Genomic DNA, 13,153 nt, shown 5'->3' on the forward strand with positions numbered 1-13,153 from the left:
AGAAAGGCACTTTGCAATTTTCAAAGTGTATTCATATATGTTAATTAATTCAAATTTTATGATAGGAAAATCTCAAACGTAAAGTAAAAGCTATGGCCAACAACATAATTCACAATGAAAGATAAATGATATTTGTATTTTGCACAGTTACCTGTCCATCAACAAAGATGAGGGAGAAATGCTTTTACCCAGATTTTTAAAGCAGTAACTGGAAATGTCCTAGAATTCTGTGATTGATATAAAGCAGATACACCAAACTGCAATCTACAGACCATATTACTACAAAAGGAAATAAAAATGACCAACAAGGAATGAGTTTTCTTTATACTAACTAGATTTTGGGGGAAAACACACACAAAAACAAAACACCAGGTGTTAACCTGGCAAGTTCTTCTTGGGGATCTATGATGTCAGTGCTTCTGCCTCCACCTGCTGGCAAACAGATTATGAAACTAGCAGAGATCACTGGGTTAAGAAAAGGTTCACGTTTTGGGTAACATTTAATGTTTTATGTAATTATTTAGCATGATGCTACTTTGTGTTAATAAATCAGTAATATATTGATGAAACTCATTAGGAAAAAAACACATTAAATTTTACACACACAAAATTACAAAAGATTTCTTGGTTCAGAACATTATCTAACAGGCCAAAAAAGAAGTTAAAAAAATTTTTTTAATTACCTGATAAATGACATCTTGGAAAAGGACTGGAAAAGTAAGTGCTGCATCTTCTAGCTCATTTAGACTACAGTGTACTAGTGTTTCATCCTTAAAATAAAAAACACATACTGAATAAACCAAGATACTAAAAGAAATTTCAAATGATAATTTTATGTACCCATGATCACCAAAAACATTTATTAAAGTACTCATTCATACGTGGGATTTTATATTTATCATATTGCTGTGTGTGGCACAGCAATCTGGGATAGAATTTTCTAAGCCACTGGTTCTCACGTATGGTCCCTTGACCAGCAAGAAGTATCACCACCTTCTGGGTTAGAAAGGCAAATAACTAGTTAGAAATGCAAATTCTCCAGCTCCACTTATGATAATTCAAAAACTTCAGAAGGGGGTGAAGGAGAGAGGAGCTCAGCAATCTATATTTTAATAAACCCTTTATGTGACTCCAATGAATGCTCAAGTTTGAGAACCACTGCTCTGAGTTCTGCACTTGCCAACTTTCTGATAAGTATAATCCATACTCCTTTTATTTAACAAATAACAAATGAAAGTTTAGAATCTAATTATTTTTAAAATTACATATATTCTATTCACATAGCTCCTTATCCTTAAATCTTTTATAAAGACTTTTATTTTATAAAATGGATGTCTTAGTATTTGTTGAGTATGTTTCAGACATAAACATGATTTAACTAAATTAGCAGTCAATGAAGACTTGTCATCTTTGATCACCAAACTGTTTTCTCATTAAGAGGATAAGAAGGTGAGGATCATTCAATCTAAGATATGTGCAAATATTCATATTTCTTAAATACCGAATACAAATAGGAGGTCTATTTGTAGTTAACAAAATGCTTTCTTTTAAAAAGCTGCCAGTGACTACCCCCAAATTTTTCAATGCATTTAAAATGAATTAAAATGAAACACAAATGTTCATACCTTGTGATTCCACATCTTATTAGCTGGAGTGTTTCTTTTAACCTAAAGTTAACTCTGGGGAGGCAAAGAGCAAAAAATACTCTAGATATGCCTCATTTTCTTTTAATAGCATATCAGACTACACATTTCAAGGTACTGTCTTATCATCTTAAAAAAAAAAAAAACGGTATCCTCTTTCCTACAATTGAATAACTAATTCTACTACTTCATTTACACACTATCTAAATTTTGATCATTCTTCATTTACTTCTATAAAATTATTCATTTATGCTCAGCCAATCCCTAGCTTTCCTTCTCTATTTACCTTTAAACTGGATTAAAAATTACATGGTCAAACTTGCTATGATGACCATATCAACTCCTAACACAAAAATCTAGCAAAATCTTTTTTCAGTTTTTCCACTAACTTGCACATCACATCTAAACTACTCATAATCAGTTTCAGAATTTTTCTCTATACTTATCCTCTAATAAATACCTTAATATTTAGGACCTCTGAATACCTCTCTTACACCTCTTTGGCTAGGCAAAGGCTAAGGTGGTGAACTCTCAAAAAAGAACTATACATCCTAGTTAAGATTTAAAATAATGATCTTTTCCTCAAGAAAAAAATTTTATGAGAAGTAAACCACATCTCCAATTATAGGATACCAGTAACAAAGGCTAAATAATAAATTGTTTCCAGTATTATGTAAGAGGTAGATGTTCATTTTTCAAAGCTCTTTTGGTATCCTAAAACATAAATTTTTAATATACCAAGAAAACATATTAAAGGTTTTATTAGCATTCAGAGCTCATGCTTTGGGGAGTCTAATAATAAAGTTATCGATATTAGACAATACACAAAAATAAGAACAGGAAAAGAACTATAATTTGCATAAAGTTAACTCATTGGGACACAGATAATATTTGGTCCTTCAGGGAAACATAATCCTAACCACGACCCCCTTCCCCGCCCCGCCCCCCAACCAAAAAAGGTGAAATCTAAGCATGAAATCAAATTATAATTTATTGGGAAATTTTTCAAAAAAGATCACAAGGGTTCCAGAAATATGGGGGAAAGAACCAATTTAAATACAAAAATGAAAGCCTAACTTATTTTCAAAGAGTACCTGATACCAACCAAATGTGGATCCTGGCATTATACTATACTTCAAATAAAAACATTTCAGAACATCTTGGACATGTTTAGTAAATGTGTAAGCCTATTCATTCAATTGTATCCTTTTAGTTATTTTCAGCTAGTATTTTAAAAAATAAATTTAACTTACTTTCCCTACCTCTATAGATAATATACTTACCAGGTCTAAAACTAAGGAGAATTCTGGTGTGCTTCTTGTTTTCAATGGAAGAGCAGGTTTCCTATTTAGTTGTTCTTCTGTCAGTGGTGGAACATGTTTGATGAAATAATACCTATAGATCAAATTTTTTTAAAAATCTCAACATTTCTATTTTTTATAAATAATATTAAACATATTACTAAATTCAGCTCATATTTAAATCTTTTTAAAATAAATCTTCAATTAAATAATATCCATTTAACCTAGTAAACCAAACCTATGAAACATAAATAAAACTGAAAATATATAAATTAGTACTTCAGTAACCCAGTAAAATTATTAATACCTAAGGGTCACATGTTCTTTGCAATATACCATTGAGCCACCCTTCCACACACACTTTCATTCTGCTCCAAGAGCGAAAGGAAAATAAAAGACAAAAAAAAACCACAAAAAACTCACGGGTCAAATACTTCCCAGTCTTCTTCATAGGTGGCCTCTGCATGAGCTGACGAATAACCACTATCTGGAGTTACTGGTGCTATTTAATAAAAGGAAAAACAATATGTTAGTTTTAACTCACTGTGAGTATACATTTTTACTGATTTTATATAAGATTTTCCTGACCCCTTGTGTATTTTAGGTTAAAGATATGACAGAAATAACTTGTAAACAGTATTTCAAAGCAAATTTCTTAACACATATTTCTTAACATAAATTTCTTAACTCCAGAAGCAAAGGAAAAAACTGCCATTACAGATAAAATGGCAAGCTAGATCATGGCTAGTAGAATTAAAATCCCTAATAGCAAAGAAAAAATTTACTACTTATTGCTAGAAAAATATACTCCACCAAACTTCAATTTCTAACTGAATGGCGTCTATATGTGTAACCATAAAAACTTCACGCTGCCTCTTGCAGCAGTAACATTTTTCAAAGTACCTTGTACATACATAGGAAGTCAATATATATGTGTGCTGACAATAGACCCAAAGGTAGTTTTTAACCTGAGATCTATGAACATTCTTTAAGAGGTTCATGAAACCCCCTTGTGCACTTATGTTGTATGTACATTTTCCCAGGAACCTCAAGGCTATCTAAAATCTTTTAAAAGTTAAGAAATGCTGTTCTATTTAGAAACCACTGCTTCAGAGGAGGCTTTATTTTACTTCTAATTTACAAGCAACCTAAAAATAATCATGAAGCAATTCTTTTTTTTTTTTAATTTATTTTTGGGACAGAGAGAGACAGAGCATGAACGGGGGAGGGGCAGAGAGAGAGGGAGACACAGAATCGGAAACAGGCTCCAGGCTCTGAGCCATCAGCCCAGAGCCCGACGCGGGACTCGAACTCACGGACTGCGAGATCGTGACCTGGCTGAAGTCGGACGCTTAAACGACTGCGCCACCCAGGCGCCCCTCATGAAGCAATTCTATATGCCATGACACATGGTCCAGTATATGTTTAAGCTAAAATTCTATCAACTGACAGAGCTTTAGAAATTATGCTGGAAGGGGCACCTAGCTTGCTAAGTCAGAAGAATGTAGGACTCTTGATCTCAGGGTCTTGAGCTTGAGATCCACAATGGGTGTAGAGATTACTTAAATAAATAAAAAAACCTTGCTGGGAATTTTCTAAGACAATAATTACAACTTAAATTCAAGAAGACAAAAGATAATATTATTAGTCAGAGGTAATGTTTCAGACAAAAGCTTAAGTTGGATGTTACAGACTGAATGTTTGTGCCCTCCCAAAATGGTATTTGGAGGTGAAGACTTTAGGATGTCATCAAGTCATTAGGGGGGAGCCCTCATGAATAGGATCAGTGCCCTTATAAAAGAGACTCCAGGGACACCTAGGTGGCTCAGTTGGTTAAGCGTCCAATTTGGACTCAGGTCATGATCTCGTGGTTTGTGAATTCAAGCTCCACATCAAACTCTCTGCTGTCAGTGCGGAGCCCCTTTGGATCTTTTGTCTCTCTCTCTCACTCTCTCAAAAACAAACAATGGGGCGCCTGGATGGCTCAGTCGGTTAAGCGTCCAACTTTGGCTCAGGTCATGATCTTATGGTTCATGAGTTCAAGCCCCGCATCAGGCTCTGTGCAGATAGCTCAAAGCCTGGGGCCTACTTGGAATTCAGTGTCTCCCACTCTTTCTGCCCCTCTCCCACTCATTCTCTTTCCCTCTCTCTCTCTCTCTCAAAAATAAACATTAAAAATTTCTTTAAATTATAAAAAAAATAAACATTACAGAAAAAACAAAAACAAAAAACAGAGACTCCAGAGAACTCACATAGCTTCTGCCATGTGAGGATGCATGAGAAGACAGTTGTCTATGAACCTAAACGCAGGCCCTTAACCAGGTCCTGAGTTTGCGGACACTTTGATCTTGGATTTCCCAGCCTCCTAAACTGTGAGAAATAAATTTCTGCTGTGTATACACCACCTAGTCTATGGTAGTTTGTTATAGTAGCCCAAAAGGACTAAAATAGTGGAACACGGTAAAAACTGCTGTAATCTGTCTATAGGAATGGAATATTGGTGGATAATAGTCTTTCAGGACAAAAAGAAATCATTTTTGCTATTATGATATATTAATTTCTTACGTACGAATTACCTTGTAACATAGTATGTTCAGTGAATGCCAGATGTAAATAATAACTTTTGTCCATCTGTAATAACTTTATGCCAATGACAGTTCATTAGCATAAGGGTTAATAGAAAAATACAACTTCTAACCACTTCTGTTTCAAATTCCTATTAACCTCAGAAAAAGGGAGAAAGGAAGTAGTATTTGAGAGCCTTCATGCTAAGCATTTTTCTTCTTTCATCCCATTTAGCCTTTAAAACCGTGAATTATTATTACCCTTTTAAAGCTAAGAAAACTGACTCAAGTGAGCTTAAATTGTCTAAAGTCACAAAGCTAAGTAAATGGTAGAGCCAGCCTCCTTCTGTCTTGTTCTCTTTGGCTTAGTTCTTAAGGAAAAGTAATAATCTTTGTCACTCATACTCATCTTTTAAGATCAGCAAAAATTTTACTTCTCTCCTGTCATGATACTCCCAGAGTAAATATAATATGCCACCTCATCATTTTGCTCATTTATTTGTAACAGCACTCACCACACTGTACAGTAATTTTTGTGTATACCTGGCTCATCAATTAGATCATTCACTCTTCAGGGTCAAGAAGCATTATCTTATTCATCTTCATAAACAATGCCCATCACAAAAAATAGATGTTCAATAAATGTTAGGGGACTAAATGAATGAATGAATGAATGAGACAACAGGACTAAATTTTCCTTTTCCCCTCTAGAAATCACTATGGCTATAGAACTCCCTTCTCCATTTTCATAGTTGTCAGGGAAAAAAAAAATACAGCAGCACAAAAATATAGAACAAACATCAAACACGAGGCCCAAAGCCCTGGACTTCGTCTACTTTACAATTCACTAGCTTAAACACTGGCAAAGTAATGAGCATAAAATGACAGGTCAAGAGTAGGTTCATTTGCAAGTTTTAACCACCCAAAATGAACTATGTGCACCATATTGATTTGCTTGTCAGATTCAATATTATTCTTAAATTACAACATTACAATTTAACATTACAGATATTAACATTACAGAGCCCAATCTTTTATTCGACCAAGTTAAAATAAATCTTTCCTATTTTATGTCACTTTTCATATTGGTATGACTGGGTTGCACTATATAGAAATTTCATAATTGTATGCATTTTTTCTTTAAATGTTTTCAGCTGTTTGGATTATAGTTTTTCAAGTTTCTCCTTTATATTCAAGGGAAGAACATTATTCTACTTCCTTACACCAAACTACATTTCTGAACCAATACATATGTGCAAATGCCTGGCATTATAAGAAATAAACAAATCTAAAAGTGCCTGGGTGGCTGTTGGTTAAGGGTCTGACTCCTTGATTTCAGCTCAGGTCACAATCTCATGGTTTGTAAGATTGAGCCACACATCAGGCTCTGTGCAACTTGCTTGGGATTCCCTCTCTCCCTCTTTCTCTGCCCCTCCCCTGCTCATGCTTTCTCTCTCTCTCTCCCTCTCTCTAAATAAAAAAATAAACATGAAAAAAAATTTTTTTTAATCTAAAATAAAAGCCTAAGATCTTGTCCCTCTGAGAAACGATGACCGCCCTCAATTTTATTTCTGCTTTTAAGTATGATGGAACAGTTTCATCTTTTAGCTTTATGCATCTGTATACCACAACCCTCAGACGTAATAAATTCTGATCTCATGTGTTCTACATTTCCATGACAAGTGGCTCAGGGACCAAACAATTACGTTAGGCTTTTATAAGGATCCAGAATTAGGCTGCAGTTTGAATACAGGGCAAGATCTAGGAACAGAAGCTTCTTGGGGGGGGGGGCGGATGTCATCTACATATGCAACAAATCCGAAGGTGTAAAGCTGCCGTTAGGTAGGGACTTCAGACTTAAGGGTCTGAGACTGGGTGCAATTACAATAAATATACTCATAAACATGAGCATCTATTTTGTTGTGTTCAATTTCTCTAACTAGTAAGATCAGTACAAATAATTAAACTGTAAAATGATTAATTCTCAATCAACACAACCTTCTAAAAACTTTCAATTTCAAAATGACTGTATATCTGGGAGAAAGTTTTATTTTCGATTTTAATTGTCTTATGTTCAAGGAAGAAAAACATATGCATTTGACATTAAATAAAAAAATAAATACCGTATTTTTCTAAATTCATGAAGATGCATAAGAAAAGGAATTTTCTTCACCTGTAAGGGGTGGGATATCACGATTAACTGTTTCTTCTGCTTCTTCTAAACCATTATTTATCGATGGTCTCACTTGAACTGCTTGATTTGAGTAAGCTGCTCCATTAGTTGATGTCGTAGTACTGGTAGTGATCTCATCCACCTGTTCCATATCAAGTTGTTTTACTATCTCTTCAGCTTCCACAGCCTGTCCTGGGGAATCAGATCCTGATGTTCCTATAATCAAGATTCAGTGTACTCACAACCATCATTTAAAAAATCAAAAGGGAGTGGCAGGATAGGATAGATGTTTTTAAGGGTACAAACTTACATAGCAAGCAAACATAAGCCCTAGAGATCTAAGGCACAACAGAGTGCAGACAACAATATTGTATTATAATCATCAAACTTGCTGACGCTAGAATTATTCCAACCACTAAAAAGAAAGGATAATTATATAATAATAGAGGTGCTAATTATTGCTACATGGCAATCACATTAAAATATATAAATGTATCAAATCAACATGTTATACCCTTTAACTTACATAATGTTGTATATCAAATATATTTTAATAAAGGGTTTTTTTAAAATGCTTATTTATTTATTTTGAGAGACAGTGTGAGCGAGTAGGGGAGGGGCAGAGAGAGAGGGAGAGAAAGAATCCCAAGCAGACTCTGCACTGTCAGCACAGAGCCCCACACGAGGCCTGATCCCACAAACTGAAATCATGACATGAGCCAAAATCAAGAGCTGGTTGACTGACTCAACCACCCAGATGCCCCTCAAATACATTTTAATAAAACTAAAATTAAATATTGAAAAATAAACTCATAAATATTTAGAAAAACTAAATGCAACAGACATAGAGCTGATGATCACTGTTTAGTGAGTCTCTTCTAGATATTTCAAATAATGAGGAATAAAGACTATTATAAGCTACAGTGCTATTGGTGAACAAAATTTTTCTTAAGAGTGTTCAGTTTAGAAACATCCAGCTATATAGACAGTCATAATTTAGAACTTTAAAAAATTTTTATTGAGACATAATGGACATACGACATTGTGTAAGTTTTAGGTGTATGTGCTAATTTAACACATCTATATATTGCATTATGGTTACCAACCTAGTATTAGCTAATACCTCTATCCTGCCACATCATTATCATTTTTTGTGGTGAGAAAATCTAAGATCTAGTCTCTATGCAACTTCAAAGTATACAACACAGTATTGTTGATTACAGAACTTCTTTTCAATAAAGCAAATATCATTTATTAAGTGTCTACTATGAGCTAGGCATTGTGTGTGTGTGTGTGTATTTTTCATTATCCTCAAATTAGTCCAGTATTAAGTAAGCATCCTAGCCACTGTGGACAGAGGTAGTTATCCAAGAATGAGCTGTTACCCTAACCATCAGAACATTTTTATTCAGAGACACAAGAACAATTTCCTAACATGATTCCATCTCAGTAACAAAGACTGAAGTTAGTTTCCTAATCATACTCAGCCACAACCTAAATGACCCTGCTACCCAATTCTTCCACGATAAGATGACCCCCAACTCTATTTCCTTATGGAATCCTCCAAATGTCATTTTCAAAAACAAAATCAACCTCCCATACTCTCAGTTTTCTCAGACAACATTCCTTCTCCCTCAAAGCTTTAAATGTGACTTATTTCCAAAAAATCTCTTCCTGATACCTTTCCCCTCAAAGCTCTTTATTCTTCCATACTCAACATACTAAATGAATCAGAATTCATTTATTCCATTGCTGCCACCAAATCATTGGTTTTCCATTAACGTGCAAAAATCCCTCCTCCTTTGAGACTGATGGCACCTAGCTTTGTAGTTCTTCATTTATCCCCACTGCTGTCCTCTACCAACTGTTGCCAGCATCCTCTCTCAACCAGACGAATTTAACACCTAGCTACCAGTTTAAAGCTCTATGAAACACCTGCTGGTTGTTACTACAGGGGATGTCAATGACTCATCCCTAAGACTAATCAAAGGTCTTGCGCTCTTAAGCTCCATCTTCATACACGCTGCTCTCTTTAGCAAGTACCATGACCATAACCTGGACATTCACAGTAAGAAACTGTTCATCTCTGAAAACTAAAGTTCAAATGTATCAATCCACTACCACAACTTCCTAACCTTTTAATTACCTATTTCATATTCCCATTACATGTGACCTTCATGTTTGATAAAGACCAGTCTCATTCCAAACAATCCCTTAACAGCCCCTTCCCCACCCTTCTCATCTAGTCAGACTGCATGGTATATCACTTAATACACTCACAAGCCAGCAGCTTCAGTATTCTTGCTCCCTCGTCTTTCAAATGTCACCCATCATAGAAATCTCTCTTGAATCAATGTAACTTACAGGCTTACTGGATTATGTATGTATTTCTTTTAATTATACCCAACAACAAACATTCTAAACCTTCACTGTTCTCTTCGGTCCCCGCCACCAGGAATCTCAGCACATGGCACCATCTCCTCCTTCAAAGAAAAAGTAACTTACCAAAAACCAACTTCTTCTGCCCATTTATTTCCGCACACACCTTCACAGCTTCTTTCCTTTAGCACTAGAGAAAAATATCTCTTTTCCCTCTCTTCTCCATTCTAATCCTTCTACTATCTGTTCCCATAATCTCATCGTTGTCAGCAGACTCCAGAAACTTTCTTCATTAGTTATTTTCCCTCTATTTTCAACCTCTTCCTATGAGACTCCTCCCTGAGGCTTAAAAACATGCTGGTCTCTCACAAAGAGAAACCACTCGAGACTTGGTAACCTCTCTAATTTTATAGTCAAGTAGTTCATAACAGTAACCTACATTTGCTGCTTCCTTTCTTACTCCCATTTTACTCTTTTAACCCAAATGTGTTAGGCTTCCAACTCCAGCCACTCTCCTGAAACTGTTCTGGCAAAAGAAACCAATAACTTGGGATGCCTGGGTGGCTCAGTTGGTTAAGCGTCCAACTTTGGCTCAGGTCATGATCTTGTGGTCCATGAGTTTGAGCCCTGTGTCAGGCTCTGTGCTGACAGTTCAGAGCCTGGAGCCTGCTTCAGAGTCTGTGTCTCCCCTCTTTCAGTCCTCCCCCACTAACACTCTTGCTCTCAAAAAATAAACAAACAAACAAACAAACATACATTAAAAAAAAAAAAAAAGACAGAAAGAAACCAGTAACTTTGTAATTGCCAGGCTCAGCAGTCTCTTTTCAATACTCATTTCCTTTCCTTCAATCTTTATAATTGTTTGACCCTGGGTTTTGATATTCTCTTTTCCTTTGGCTTCTATGACACAAAATCTCCTGGCTTCTTCCATGTCTTTGTTGCTTTCTTTTACTTTGTCCAGTCCTTAAATATATTCCAAGATCTTAGTTTGCTGAACATTTACTCCATTAGTTTCAAATGATACCTATAAGCTGGTAATATAATAGTCTACTGCTTAAACCCAGGTTTCTAAGCTCCACACAAGAAGGACAAATGGCTACCAGACATTTTTATTTGGTTGTTTCATAGCATCTCAAACTCAGTATGGCCCACCTATCTCCTAGAACCCAACCTCTCTTGAAAAAATAACCTTGTGTCATCTTAATCTCTGGTCTCTTTCACCTCCAATCTGTGCTCAAAATTTGTCTACTCTATATCTCTGATCCTTCTTCTTTTCTCTAATATCATAGTTAAGGCTACATCAAGTCTCATGTGGACTACAAGTCTACTAATTGTTTTCCCCCAACACAACCTTTTTAGAATGTAGCTGACACATTATGATTTTTAGAAAACAAAAATCTGTTCATATTACTCACCAGTTTAAAACCTTTCAGTCATCCCCCACCAAGGATAAAATTCAAATATCTTACCATGTTAGTTTTGATCTGCCATCTTCGTAACTATCTTAACCATCCTGTGCACTCCTCAAATCCAATGGTCTATCTGTAACTAACTAATTTCAGTTTCTCAAACACACTATGCCTTTGCTCACACTGCTCATTCTACCTGGAATACCCTTTACCACCTTTCAAGATTCAGCTTTTCTATAAAGACTATTGTGAGATGTCAGAATATAGAACCATTCCATCCTATGAATACCATACTACCCCATACCTCTATCAGTGCACTTATAAAAATTTATTATACCTATTTATAGATCTCTCTCCCTCTTGTAAAAAATTAAGCTTCTTGAGCACAGGGATCATGGATGTGTTAAATATCCTTGAATCTCTAGCGATTAATACAATGGCCAGGACACAGCAGATACTCAATGACATGAAATCTTCGAATCGCCCCTGCCCCATATTTAAGTATAGTTATCCTCTCTCACAGACAAAGAGGCTCAAGAATTTAAAGAACTAGACCAAGGTAACACAGCTAAAGAGGCAGAGCCAGGATGAGGAGGAGGAGGAGGAGGAGGAGGAGGATTTGTTGTTGCTGTTGTTGTTGTTGAGAGCAAGGGGCAGAGAGAAGAGAGGGGGAGGGAGAAGGAGAGAGAGAGAGGTGGGGCTCATGTTTACTGGCTCAAGCTCACCAAAAGTGGGGCTCAAGGTCACCCAAAGTGGAACATGTGCTCACCCAAGCAGGGCCCAAGCTCATGAACTGTGAGATCATGACCTGAACTGAAGTGAGATGCTTAATGACTGAGCCACCCAGGCAACCAGCAGAGCTGAAATTTTAAGACAGGTTTCTCTAATTCCAAGGCCCATTCTTTTCCCACTACACCAGCTATTTCCAAAGTTGGTCTATGGGGCACTAGTTTTACAAGATGTTAACAGATGTTCCACAAAAAAGGGTTCACTGGATCATACATGTCTAGGAAATATGGGGTTAAACAAAGTTAAAGGTAGTTTTTTGTTTTATTTCTACTATAGGACTTCACAGTCCTTTTAAATGTGCTAACATACATTATTTTCATCCCCCAGAGCATCTAGATTTTATAGTGCACTATTCTGCCTTTTAAAAATCGTATTATCACCCAGAAACATATTCAAATTAGAATTTAAATAATCAGGCAACAAGCACTTAATGGCTATTTTCCATGTGCCCCATACTATCAAACAACATGGTGGATGCAAAAATAAAGACAAGATCTCCTGCCCTCACATAAAGACTAAATGATCACTTATGAAATTAACAATTATTCATAAAAAAAGAACACTAGCTATCTCTTTTTAAAATATGCCAGGGGCACCTAGATGGCTCAGTCAGTTAAGCGTCCAACTTTGGCTCAGGTCATGATCTCATGGTTTGTGAGTTTGAGCCCTGTTGTCAGGTTCTGTGCTGACAGCTCAGAGCCTGGAGCCTGCTTCAGATTCTGTGTCTCGCTCTCTCTGCCCCTCTCCTACTCACACTCTGTCTCTCTCAAAAATAAATAAACATTAAAAAAATTTTTAAGAAAAACAAAAAACAAAAATAAAATGCTGGGGCTGGGAGGGGGGCGGGGGGCACCTGGGTGGCTCAGTTGACTAAGTATCTGACTCTTGATCTCAG

The 13,153-nt window shown here is 36.0% G+C and overlaps 1 protein-coding gene across 4 annotated transcripts in view; it reads right to left on the bottom strand.

The window, feature by feature from the left end:
• The window catches only part of CTDSPL2 (CTD small phosphatase like 2), an 81,463-nt gene that overhangs the window by 18,268 nt on the left and 50,042 nt on the right, over positions 1–13,153 (bottom strand). For all 4 annotated transcript variants that reach the window (XM_030318285.2, XM_030318286.2, XM_032593647.1 and 1 more), the window contains exons 5-8: positions 7,682–7,897; positions 3,368–3,446; positions 2,927–3,038; positions 684–770 (exon numbers count right to left, since the gene is read on the bottom strand). In XM_030318285.2, the coding sequence (XP_030174145.1) occupies positions 684–770; positions 2,927–3,038; positions 3,368–3,446; positions 7,682–7,897 (494 nt within the window). The remainder of the gene's footprint in view (positions 1–683; positions 771–2,926; positions 3,039–3,367; positions 3,447–7,681; positions 7,898–13,153) is intronic.

The sequence above is a fragment of the Lynx canadensis genome, chromosome B3, assembly GCF_007474595.2.
Source record: "Lynx canadensis isolate LIC74 chromosome B3, mLynCan4.pri.v2, whole genome shotgun sequence".
In the NCBI taxonomy this organism is placed as follows: Eukaryota; Metazoa; Chordata; class Mammalia; order Carnivora; family Felidae; genus Lynx; species Lynx canadensis.